Source organism: Zea mays, chromosome 2 (assembly GCF_902167145.1).
Source record: "Zea mays cultivar B73 chromosome 2, Zm-B73-REFERENCE-NAM-5.0, whole genome shotgun sequence".
Taxonomy (NCBI): Eukaryota; Viridiplantae; Streptophyta; class Magnoliopsida; order Poales; family Poaceae; genus Zea; species Zea mays.
Window position 1 is genome coordinate 191,557,441 of NC_050097.1, and position 12,962 is coordinate 191,570,402.

Genomic DNA, 12,962 nt, shown 5'->3' on the forward strand with positions numbered 1-12,962 from the left:
TGGCGCTACCGCCGATTCAGCTGGGCTGGCGTTGGGCTGGTCTGGCGCAAGCAAGGAACAAACGCCCACCACGTCCGCGTGGAAGGCGAGACGCAACGAATAATGCACGCATCCAAGCATGATCGAGCATTCGAGCTCGAGAGCGCCCGCTGCACGCATGCATGACCCGGCCTCCTCTCTCTCCTGCCCGCGCCAAATGCTTTCCATCCCTCCAAGCAAACCCAAACGGCATCTCGTTCTCGTATACCTCGTCAAAAAATATTTATTAGGAGGCAGTTCCGTTCTTCCGCAGCCAACCGCTGTAGACTTTCGAAATCAATTATTTGTCCCCTAACGAACCGCGAACAGTACGAGACTTGGAACTGGTCCGGCGTGTCATGAGGGACGTGTGCGTGCACCAACCACTGCAGAGCTTCAAAATCAATTCCTGAACTAGCTGCTGCCGCCCGGGCAAAACAAAGCGAAACTGCCAAAACAAAACAAAAGTCGCGAGCCGCCGGCAACAGCAGCTGTCCGTCCGAGTCTTCGCTTCGCTTCGCTTCCATTTCGTCGCCGTTGCACCTCCCATAGTAATAGTCCCCCATTCAATCCGCTCGGTCCAAATCCACGTCTTTTGTCGTGGGGTGGTGTCTGGCATTGCATTATTGGAGGATCGAAACCATCGCCACCGCACCAATGATCCCCTTCTCCGTCCTCGCCGGCGCCCTCGTCTTGCTCGTCGGCGTCGCCGATGCCCTGCCCGGTGAACCTTCCATCATCACTTCCGCCACTGCTATTCTCTCGTTCCCTCCTGCTGCGTAGGTCCCTGACCGAGTTGGCTCGCTCGGCTCGCGCGCAGGGTACCAGATAAGCTGCGGCGCGACGTCGGACAAGGTCGCGGGGAACGTGACATGGGTCGCCGACGGGGCGTTCATCCACGCCGGCAAGGTGGCGGAGCTGGACTCCCCGGGCGTCATGCCGATGCTCTCCTCGCTCAGGTACTTCCCGCCGGACGCGTCGTCCGCCGCCAAGTACTGCTACGCGGTCCCGGCGGCGATGCACGCCAGGTACCTGGTCCGCACGACGTACTACTACGGCGGGTTCGACGGCGGCGGGGCGCCGCCGGTGTTCGACCAGATCATCGACGGCACGCGGTGGAGCGCGGTGGACACGGCGGGGGGCTACGCCCGCGGGCTCGCCACGTACTACGAGGCCGTGGTGGAGGCCGCGGGGAAGGAGCTCAGCGTCTGCCTCGCCAGGAGCGCCGCCACCGCGCCCGGCCGGAGCCCCTTCATCTCCGCGCTCGAGGTGGTGCCGCTCGAGGAGTCCGTGTACAGCGCCGTCAACTTCACCGCCTACGCGCTGAGCACCGTCGCGCGCCACAGCTTCGGCCACAACGGCTCCATCATCGGGTAATTAAGCTAAAACAACCGGCCGGCGGGCGGGCGGGCGGGTGTCTCGCCTCGCCTAGAACGAACGAAGATTACGGCCAACTGACTGACCATGTCGATGGTGCGTGCGAAATGTGTGCGATCCAGCTATCCAGACGATCGGTTCAACCGATACTGGGAGCCGTACAGCGACGGGGGCATCCCGGTGGTGGAGAGCCAGGCGAGCGTGGCGACGGAGGCGTTCTGGAACAAGCCTCCGGAGGCCGTGTTCCGGCGAGGCCTGACGGCGAGCAGAGACAAGAGCCTGGAGCTCCAGTGGCCGCCGGCGCCGCTGCCGGCCGCGAGCTACTACCTGGCGCTCTACTTCCAGGACAACCGGGGGCCGAGCGCGCTCAGCTGGAGGGTGTTCGACGTCGCGGTCAACGGCCAGCCCTTCTTCGCCGGCCTCAACGTCTCCACGGCGGGGTGCATGGTGTACGGCGTCGACTGGCCGCTATCCGGGCAGACAAGGATCACGCTGACGCCGGCGCTGGAGTCCCCCGTCGGGCCGCTGATCAACGCGGCGGAGCTCATGATGGTCGTCCCGCTCGGTGGGAGGACGCATCCCAGAGACGGTAACCTTCTCTCCTGATCGGCGCACTTGTCGGTGTCGGATGGATGCACTGTTTGCTCAAATCACCGGCCATCTCGTTGCCTTGCAGTAATCGGCATGCAGGAGCTGGCCAGAGGATTCACGAACCCGCCGTCGGACTGGAGAGGTGATCCATGCTTGCCCCAGGGGAACTCGTGGACTGGTGTCACCTGCAACCAAGATCCACTGGCAAGAGTAACTGGGCTGTAAGTTTGTAGTACCAATCATCATATATTCATATGACATCTGATTGCTCTCTTGTAGTACATTCCTTTTTTTTAAAAAAAATGAATAATGGTCAGATTGGTCATTGCAGCAACCTCACAAATTTCAGAGTTGGAGGATCGATATCTAACAACATTGCCAATCTGACTGCAATTTCCAGCATGTAAGCTTCTGCAACAAAGGGATGTGTAGATTTGCATGCTAAAAGTTAGAAAACAAAATGGATTGCTGAAATTGAAGCGATAACCGCTGTTGCAGTTGGCTTGTCGGGAACAATTTGACCGGCCCGATTCCAGATCTGAACCACCTCCTGCATGTAGTCTCTTTGTAAGTATAATATATATAACGATGGGTAACATAATCACCAGCAGCTAAATATATCTGGATAATACGTTGCATCCATTCCTGATTGGAAATTTGAAGGCACCTGGAGGACAACGGACTGACAGGCCCGCTCCCTGAATCGCTCGGAAACCTTACAAGACTTGAGGAACTGTAAGTGCATCTAATATTTTTCTTAATCCACTCTACTATACTATACGTAGGACAAACAGTTGCTCTATTTCTCAGTTATAATGCATCCTGGGGTTGTTAGCCTACTGACCACTCGGCCTAATTTTTTTTTGCAGGTCCGTGCAGAACAACAGCCTACAAGGAACAATTCCAAGCAGCATCAGGAACAGAGCGGCGGTGGACCCAAGGTTTAGGTTCCAGTAAGTGACTACGCATAGCGCTTGTGGTTTTCGTAGCATCCATCCTTGCAGTGGATGACGGATAATTTGCTGTGCGCTGACAGGTACACACCTGGGAACAACCTTAGCTAACAAGTGCATTACAGGAAGGCAAAAATATCTGACTGCTGTTCCTTACCCAATTTCGGGTGCTTCGGACCATTTTCCTTCCCTTTTTTGAATCACGATTTTTTGTTGTACTTCGGAATGTATACTTATCTCTTCCCCTGTAAAGATGCATTTTTGTCATAGAAAAAAAACGAGGACTATATTTTATTGAACGAGAAAACGAGAAGGCTTATTGCTTTAGACGAATTTTCATAAGAGCAATGCGTGTACAACCCATCCGAACAACATCTTTATGAACAAAAGGTCAATCTTTGAGTGGTTGCTCACTTGTTCAGGGCTTGTATGTTTTGTTTTTCAATCCAAATGGATAGAGTGGGATTGAATGAGTTTCAATCCTAAACAAGTCAAAATCTTTTATAATTTTTTCTAATCTTATTTAATCTATATGAGATAGGAATACTGAACAAAAGCTTAAAAGCTTATATGGATCAAAAGCTTAAACTATTCGGTTATAGTTTCTTATACAAAAAATCTTTCTCAATTCAGAAATGCTTCGCAGGCCATGCAATCCAGCCCGGAATTACTCCGCAGCCCATGATCCGTCAGCAGCATCCCCAGCCTGTTGTCCCAATAGGCCCGTACTGACCCAAGATATGAAGATATCTACCTCGTGTCTTGTCCACCTCCTCAATTATCTCATCGTTCCTCGCGCTCATCGCCCACTTTGCCGTCGATGCATTTCCCACTCCCGCCTCTTCGCCGGCGATGACCGCCGCCTCCCACGTCCTAACCTCCTCGGCTTCTCTATGACGACTCCTCCGAACCCCTCCCCGCTCCTGTCCTCCCGCCCGAACCCCTCCCTTCCTCTCCACCGCCGCCCCCGGTTCCCCCACTCCCCGGCCGCCGCCAACACCACCGGCGCCGCATCGGCGCCGGACTGGTTCCGCCCTCGCCGTACTCCGGACTCGGACCCGTCCATCTCCGGCGGCCGCGTCACCGCGCGTGATCCTGGCGTTCGCGTCAAGGCCAAGGAGGGCGCCGAGGAGGAAAAAGATAAGAAGGCTAAGAGGAGGAGATGGTGGGAGCGCTGGTCGGGGGACAAGGAGAGCTACCTGGTGGACGATGTGGAGCCGCTCCCCATCCCATTGACCGTGCCAGAGACGGAGCCCATGTCGCGGGAGGAGCTGGACCGCCGGCTCAGCTGCGACGTCGAGATCGATGTGAGTTCGGCATGTCTTCAATTTCTGTGTTATTTTTTGGCGGCTCGGGTTTGGGCGAGGTAATTAGTTTGGTATGTGTGAATTTGGGCTGTAGGAATGCAAGACGGTCTCATACGAGTGGACAGGCAAGTGCCGGAGCTGCCAGGGGACGGGACTGGTCAGCTACTTCAGGAAGAAGGGCAAGGAGACCATTTGCAAGTGTGTGCCATGCGCCGGGATTGGTAAGATGATATTTCTCCAACTTGTTTTCCTTACATGCTATGCTACAATATCGATGTTTTAAAGAGTAAAACATCTAGAGAGAACGAGGACAAAGGTACCCAGAACTTCTTACTGGTAAATTTATCATGCTTTCGCACAGTAGGTGGAACTAAAATCAAGACTTGAGCTTTGTGAAGATGTGGTGTCATTGTGATGAACTCAGCTGCGGAGTAGCCTTTATGGCTGATTATGGCATCAGCCATGCCTAAATTTTTAAAATCTTCATACCTTCCTTTATAAACATTAGGATGCATGTGGTGCAGTGGTTAATCCTTAGCGTATGAGACATCAATTTGCTTGTTTGATTTCCATGTGCACAACATTTTTTCTTTTTTTCCCTACTAGCTAGCCATACCTTAATTTTCTTTTGTCCTCCGCCACTGGATGAACTACTAGTTGGACTTCGACAGATAATATACTTTGTCATGCAGTAGAGCTGTTCAGGGGCGTAGCCAGGATTTATAGCTAGGGTGGTCCACTGTTCAAAATTTTTAAACAGCTAAATGTGACATGTTGATACATAAGAATCTGAATTATGAATTGCACAAAAAAACCTACAATTGAAATAAAGTAATCAGTTTTAGACAAAAAAATCATTTAATAATCCAACACTCTAGAAGTATACAACCTAAATTAGTTTTGCATACCTTGTGGCTTGTGCGTTTTTGCTGCACCAATCATCAGCCATCAGCAATACCTAATTACTCTTGCTCAAACCTAATTTTCTTAATGTGATTAAGAGGGCTTGTTGTGAGCTGGGGAATGTGGGTGCTGCCACTCCTGGCGTGGTGGCCCTAGCGGGTGAGGCACGTGGTGGCCCTAGCGGTGCAGACAACATCCCTGGCTGGTGATGTGGAGGGCGCTTGGTGCAGGGGCCTGGTCTAGCAATGTTGCCTCCGTGTGGTGCTCATATGCCCGGGCCAAGTGCATGACCATTTATAGGTTCTGGGGGCGCGTAGTTGGACGTCCACACGGATGTGTTCTAGGAGCCCCCTATGACCAAGTCAACCTTCTAAGCGGCATCCGACCGAGGTGTGTGATAAAGCAGGTGTTGAAACGCTTCTAGTAGTCTGACACTATGGAGGTGGAAGAGAATCACGCTAATTTAGAGAGGTGGTTAGTATAGATGGCTGGCCCGAAGCTTAGGTTGCAAATCCCCTTGAAGCGCTCCCAGGAAGGCATGCCCTCATCCTGTTTGAGGACGTGTAACTGTGTCTGCGGCTTTGCGCCATGCTGCAGAGATGGTACGATGCGAGCTAAACATGATCAGATGCGAGCGTGTGTTGCCCTCGAAAAAATTGCTCAGAATGGGTGAGCCAGTTTAGGGGATCCTCCAAGCCAACATAGGAGGTGAAATTGAGCTTGTTGAACCCGGTGGCCGTGTCACGGGTTGCTGTCGGTCGCGACACTGGAGCAGGGAACTGCGGGAACACTAGAGTAGGTGGTGCCAAGAAGTTGGGCACCAATGACGGTGATAATGGGGAATTGATGACGTGGATGTGAATAGATGATGCAATGGAGGGTGGGGCGGCGAGCAACGTGGTGGTGGATGGCACGATATGCCATTGTTGGTTGTGGTATGGCAGTGATGTCGGAGTAAGTTGGAGGCGCCATTGTGCCGTACCTCGGCATCCTGTAGAGAAAGCCCTAGGGCATGGTGCTTGTCGATGAGGACATCTTGGCTCTCCACGATGGTTAGCCGTGAGAGGATGGCGACTTGCTACACGTGGAGGTTGACCATCTATTGGGCGACCTCAGAGAGGGCTTTCGTCATGGCATCGAGGTCAGGTGGTGGCACTATGTTGGAACTAGGGTTACAAAGGTAGTACAAGTGGTAGGTTTTGGGTCTTGGATCAACATGGTGGTTGGGGAAGGGTGGTACTGTTCATGTGATAAACAGTGCTCGTTGATGAACAATATCGCCCGATGAACAGTAGCACGAATGAACAATCGCTGAGTTGGGGGAAGCACGGGCAAGATACTTGCCTGCTTGATCTTTCATTAATTGAAGGGATACATATATATAGATGAGATAGCAGCCTTCAACTAACCACCTTATCTAAGATCTTAACAAACCAATGTTTATTCATCTAAACTCTATCCAAACTAACAAACCGATGCTTATCCATCTAAACAAACTAACTGATTTAACTCTATCACACTAACAAACTGATGCTTATCCATCTAAACAAACTAACTGATTTTATTAGGGCTGCTGCGTTGCCGGTCATAACATCTCTCCTAGCCTCCAAAAACAGCTCGTCCTCGAGCTAGAAGGCAGGATTACGGGGCGGGGGATCTTTTGCAGCAGCTACCCCATCGTTGTCGGCAGGAAGAGCATCCTAATGGAAGCTGGGGATCGGGGATGGGGAGTGTGGGAAGGCGATTTGGTGTATGGGCACATGTATGGTTGACACCGATGGCACCAAGGCGGAGATCGGCGATGGAAGGGGTGTCGTGGCAGATGGGAAGGGAACGATGGTGGTGGTGGGAAGGTGTACATTTAGGTTGTGCCTAACAGGCCGGCCCATAGCACACAATTCTAGGCACGACCTAGGTCTGGCACGTCCCAACCTATTTGTGGGCCTAGACCGGTACGGCACAATGCATGGGTCGTGCTTAAGCCTCAAGTAAAGCCTACGGCCAGCATGGCACGACCTATTTAGCTAAGGCCCATTAAAGCCCACTAAACATAGAGTATGTATATGAAAAGGAAGCCCACTAAACATAGAGTCTGTATATGAAAAGGTTTTTAATGAGACACCCACAACCAAAAAACAACTCAATTTTATTTGGTCATATATGTTATGTACCTCTGTTTATGTATTATTGTTGTATGGATATATATTGATGTTGTATATGGGCCGGCCTAGCACACTAAGGCATCATGGGCTATTTGGGCCGGCCCGACAACTATTTGTGGGCAGTAACATGGGCTGATGGCTCGACCCATGTGCCGGCACGGCATGGCCCACAATTAAGGTTGTGCTTTAGTGGGTCTGTGACGTGCCAGGCCAGCCCATATGTACATGTATACCGTTGGTACTGTTCACACCGGGTCTAATTTGCACGTAGCACCTGTGTGGTCTGTTTTTGGCGCGCATAGGAGATACCAGTAATAACAGGCCGTGGTTGAACTGGCTGCCTGCCACAGAGGGGAAGGAGGGGGTGGAGGAATTTTTGGAGATGTGTTCGGTGCCTCAGTGGTGACCAGCAGCTGCTTTTTAGGGTGTCTGAGATGAGATACTAAGAGCATCTCCATTAGTTCCCAAAAAAGCAATCGGTAAATCCATGAGTTTTCCGTGTGGCTAAAAATGTTGGGATCATAGTTATTGGTTTCCTCCAATAGTTTCCAAAATCTTGATTCTAAAATATAGAAGACAATTTTACATCTGAAATCCCAGACTATTGCTAAATCATCATAACCAATTTTACTCTCTCTCTCTCTCTCTCTCTCTCTCTCTCTCTCTCTCTCTCTCTCTCTCTCTCTCTCTCTCTCTCTCTCTCTCTCTCTTTTATATTTGTATCAGGAACCCTGTCCTACCTTTTATTCTTTCCCACATCCTTCCACCTTTAGATTGGCGAATGGATACACCGTGCATTTATCTGCGCGATTGGATTGTTTTTCTCAAGTGCAGAAGGATTGGGAGTTGTTGGAGGACATTTTTTCAATCTTGCCAAATAAATCTTAATTGGGAGTGTGTTTTGGAAACTATTGGAGACTTTATAATGAGTACATAAACTAGAGAGTACAATCTTTATTATGTAGCTCTAGGCATTTCATCGACAGACAATGGTAGAACTTGAGCAACTGTTACCAGATAGATATATTGCCGACTATTTAGTTTAATTATGTTGTCCTATACTTTTCACTGTTTCAAATGTTCACATTTTATTGCTATACTAGTCAGAAAAAGGTCGTATCCTATGCAACAGGTGTCCAGGTGGAACCTTGGAAAGTTAACCATGGGCCCATGGCCATTCAGTTTTAGAGCGATGGATGACGTTGATCAATTAGATGCCTTATTCACAACAATCTTTTGACTGTTGGGGTTTGCCTTGTATCATGAACACTACGCAAGCTCCTATCATCACCATGAATTCATGCTTGTAGACATGCTTGTATAATTAATTGCCCCCATTGACTCACTGCATTCTTGCTTGACTAAGATCACTGAACACAAGCACGGTCCATGTCGATGGTGGCTGCAGACACATTTTTGTTGGAACTGGACCCTAGTAGACCCTAAGTTCATGTCCTATGTCTTTTTCTAGACTAGTCACCACTCAATTCACACTCTTAAACCTTGCCTGAAATAAACTTTGAAGTACTATATTCAAATATCAACAGCTGATCCATTTGCATGTTTCAGTAGGGATTATATACTCACAAGACCGGTTCAGTAGTTTTCTTTTTAACTTCTACAGAACATGTACCATGGTAGATACTACATATAACCTCGATGAATACCTGAGAAATCAGGGAATGATATGTAGACTGAAACACAAAGTACTGCTGCCTACCTGAGATAAAACCCAGATGAATACCTTTCCTGATAGATGAAACCCCAGACGAGAATGATATTAGTTCGTGAGTGTGGTTGTCAGTGCCTTAATGGTCGGCATATAACTGTAATTCATTTGTCGAGCAATAGTTTCACACTAGGATGTTCTGCTGATGCTTTCTCATTTTTGTTTGTTTGCTTGAGGGCATATGTCATGCCAAAGTGTTGGCCTTTCTTTCTAACAGTGTACTGCTCTATTATTCTCTTATAGATTATACGCTGACTTCTTATACATGTGGAATGGGAACATTTTTTTTGTTTCGCAGGTTATGTGAGGAAAATTACACTTCGTGAGGACATTCAAAAGATAGACGAGCTAGACAATGAGAAACTACCATAGTTTGAAAGGTCTCAAGTCATTCGGCCTCTGCAATTTTGTAAATGCTGCCGAAGAGCTTGTGCTCGCAACCTACACATTGACTAATGGTTCTTTCCACTGCACATTTACTGTTCAGGCACGATACTAGCTTGGAGGGGTTATTCTTTAAGCACTGTAAACTTTTGTGTTCAAAAAAAAACATTGCAAACTTAGCAATGGTGTCTAGTAATTGTACCCCTTTTATCTTGGTTATTTGCTGATAGATATGATAACGATCGATACAGAAAAGAAAATAATAATTGTATCCCTTTTGTAAATTCTTTTAGCACGTTGGTATGGTCCATCTGTTTCTCTCCTTTGTGGTTGAGATTGCCTACACTGTGCATGCTCTTGAGGAGTCCCACATTCTGAAACTTTCTGAAGCTCTCAGGCATATGAATTCTCGCAAACTTTGCTGATGACAGGCGACATATAAACTTCGATGAACGGCATCCATCACCTCTAGTTGGCCGAAGCAGAACACTTAGGGTGTGTTTGCCACCACGGCCCAGCAGCCTGGCTATGCTCTCGGGCTGCAGTTTTCGTGTTTGCGTTGCCTGGCTTGCTCGGGAGCCTGGCTGTCCGCGTGCAAGTTTAGCCTCTCAGCCTGGCTCCACAGAAACAAGATGAAGGTCCGTTTCCTGGGAGCCTGGCTGGTCGTGGCGCAAGGATTCCGCGGTTAATTACTTTTAGTCTTCTAGCCTGGCTACATACGGGGTGACAAACACCAGCTCGTCTGAGCCAGGCTCATATGGTACAAGTTGTCGGCGTCCCGAGACCGGGGGTCCCTAAGCCGACGAGTGAGTGTGCCGCGTGCCCCAGCCCAGATGGGTCGAGCGCGTGGGCGAGCGCGAAGGGGGGAAGCGAGGTGGCCGGAGACGGGCGTGAGAGAGGTGGAAATCCTGCGGCCTTCGTGTTCGTCCCGCGCCCAGGTCGGGTGCGCTTGCAGTAGGGGGTTACAAGCGTCCACGCGGGTGAGGGAAGCGAGCGGCCCCAAGAGAGCGCCTGCCCCGTCCTCGTCCCCGCGCGGCCAACCTTCTCTAAGAAGGCCCTGGTCCTTCCTTTTATAGGCGTAAGGAGAGGATCCAGGTGTACAATGGGGGTGTAGCAGAGTGCTACGTGTCTAGCGGGGGAGAGAGCTAGCGCCCTAAGTACATGCCAATGTGGCAGCCGGAGAGATCTTGGCACCCTGCTGGTGTGGTGTCGTGGCTGTCGGAGGAGCAACAGAGCCTGGCGGAGGGACAGCTGTCGGAGCGGTTGGGTCCTTGCTGACGTCCCCCTGCTTCCGTAAGGAAGCCGAGAGCCGCCGTCGTCACAGGGCTAGCGGGGCGCCATCATTGCCTATCTGGCGGAGCTAGCCAGATGGGACACCGGTCTTGTTCTCTGCGGCCCGAGTCGGCTCGGGGTAGGGTGATGATGGCGCTTCCTGTTGACGTGGCGGGCCTGTGCCCTAGGTCGGGCGACGTGGAGGCTCCTCCGAAGCCGGGGTCGAGTCTGTCTTCCATGGCCGAGGCCGAGCCCGAGCTCCTGGGTCGGGCGAGGCGGAGGTCGTTCGGCAGAGACCAGGGTGGAGTCCGAGCCCTGGGGTCGGGCGAAGCGGAGTTCGTCGTCTTCTGGGGCTGAGCCCGAGTCCGAGCCCTGGGTCGGGCGGAGCGGAGTTCGTCGTCTTCTGGGGCTGAGCCCGAGTCCGAGCCCTGGGTCGGGCGGAGCGGAGTTCGTCGTCTTCTAGGGCTGAGCCCGAGTCCGAGCCCTGGGTCGGGCGGAGCGGAGTTCGCCGTCTTCCGGGGCCTTAGCCCGAGTCCGAGCCCTGGGTCGGGCGGAGCGGAGTTCGCCGTCTTCCGGGGCTTAGCCCGAGTCCGAGCCCTGGGTCGGGCGGAGCGGAGTTCGCCGTCTTCCGGGGCCTAGCCCGAGTCCGAGCCCTGGGTCGGGCGGAGCGGAGTTCGCCGTCTTCCGGGGCCTAGCCCGAGTCCGAGCCCTGGGTCGGGCGGAGCGGAGTTCGCCGTCTTCCGGGGCTGAGCCCGAGTCCGAGCCCTGGGTCGGGCGGAGCTTCCTATGGCGCCTTTGGCAAGGCCTGATTGCCTGTCAGTCTCACTCTGTCAAGTGGCACTGCAGTCGGAGTGGCGCAGGCGGCGCTGTCCTTCTGTCAGACCAGTCAGTGGAGCGGCGAAGTGACGGCGGTCACTTCGGCTCTGCCGGAGGGCGCGTGTCAGGATAAAGGTGTCAGGCCACCTTTGCGTTAAATGCTCCTGCGACTCGGTCGGTCGGCGCGGCGATTTAGTCAGGGTTGCTTCTTAGCGAAGGCAAGGCCTCGGGCGAGCCGGAGATGTGTCCGCCGTTAAAGGGGGGGCCTCGGGCGAGACAGAAACCCCTCGGGGTCGGCTGCCCTTGCCCGAGGCTAGGCTCGGGCGAGGCGTGATCGAGTCGCTCGTATGGACTGATCTCTGACTTAATCGCACCCATCAGGCCTCTGCAGCTTTATGCTGATGGGGGTTACCAGCTGAGAATTAGGTGTCTTGAGGGTACCCCTAATTATGGTCCCCGAGAGTAGCCCCCGAGCCTCGAAGGGAGTGTTAGCACTCGCTTGGAGGCTTTCGTCGCACTTTTTTGCAAGGGGACCAGCCTTTCTCGGTTGCATTTTGTTCCGGTGGGTGCGCGCGAGCGCACCCGCCGGGTGTAGCCCCCGAGGCCTCGGAGGAGTGGTTTCACTCTTTCGAGGTCTTAATGCCTTGCGTAATGCTTCGGCTGGTCTGGTTGTTCCCTCATGCGAGCAGGCCGTAGCCCGGGTGCACGGTCGGGGCCCAAGTTCTCGGGCTGGTATGTTGACGCTGTCAACGGTTCGGCCGGAGCCGGGTTTGCGAGAGCAGCCCCCGAGCCTCCGCACAGGGCGAGAGGGCGATCAGGGACAGACTCGGCTTTTTTACATACGCCCCTACGTCGCCTTTCCGCAAGGAGGAGGGGGGGGGGGAGAGCGCCATGTTACCCTCGATGGGCGCCGAACATGGTGTCTCCGGTGAGCTGCAAGCGGGTAATCCGAGTGGACGTCCGTGCCCCGTTCGTTAGGGGTCGGCTAGGGGCCCAGAGGCACGCCCAAAAGTACCTGCGGGTGATCTGCCGGACCCGGTCCCCTGGCGACGGGGTCCGAGGGCTCGATGCCTCCCTCCGATGGGATTCCGTTACAAGATCGCTCCCACTGGTCTCGGAAATGTCCTAGGGTACCTCGGGAGCGCAGCCCGAGCCTTGGTTATGTATCGAACGTACCCCTGGTCATCCCTCGCTCGGCGTCTGAGGCGACTGTGAACCCTTCGGGGGCCAGCCTTCGAACCCCTGATCAGTAATGGGCGCGGAGCCCGAGTAGCCTGAGGCGGCCGTGGAACCCTTCGGGGGGCCGGCCTTCGAACCTCTGACCAGTAGTGGGTGTCGGGCCCACGCGATCTGAGGCGGCTGTTGAACCCTTCGGGGGGCCAGCCTTCGAACCTCTGATCAGTAAGGAGGCTCGGAGCCTGGTCCCTTCACGGGGAAGGATCCCTTTCGG

At 52.9% G+C, this 12,962-nt stretch overlaps 2 protein-coding genes across 3 annotated transcripts; both read left to right on the plus strand.

The window, feature by feature from the left end:
* The first annotated feature begins 340 nt into the window (after positions 1–340).
* On the plus strand, positions 341–3,347 carry LOC103647487 (uncharacterized). Of its 2 annotated transcripts, none has more exons than XM_008672018.4 (9): positions 341–742; positions 839–1,391; positions 1,518–1,984; positions 2,072–2,207; positions 2,318–2,389; positions 2,485–2,553; positions 2,650–2,721; positions 2,856–2,939; positions 3,023–3,347. In XM_008672018.4, the coding sequence occupies exons 1-9, from the start codon at positions 676–678 to the stop codon at positions 3,048–3,050; spliced, it is 1,548 nt and encodes a 515-aa protein (XP_008670240.1). In that variant the 5' UTR covers positions 341–675; the 3' UTR covers positions 3,051–3,347. The 2 variants fall into 2 exon arrangements, with proteins under 2 accessions (XP_008670240.1, XP_035821311.1); XM_035965418.1 differs by having other exon boundaries at positions 847–1,391.
* A 400-nt stretch (positions 3,348–3,747) lies between these two features.
* LOC100277018 (uncharacterized) lies at positions 3,748–9,693 on the plus strand. Its single transcript, NM_001150691.2, has 3 exons — positions 3,748–4,246; positions 4,341–4,467; positions 9,339–9,693. The coding sequence occupies exons 1-3, from the start codon at positions 3,833–3,835 to the stop codon at positions 9,410–9,412; spliced, it is 615 nt and encodes a 204-aa protein (NP_001144163.1). The 5' UTR covers positions 3,748–3,832; the 3' UTR covers positions 9,413–9,693.
* The last annotated feature ends 3,269 nt before the right edge of the window (positions 9,694–12,962 follow it).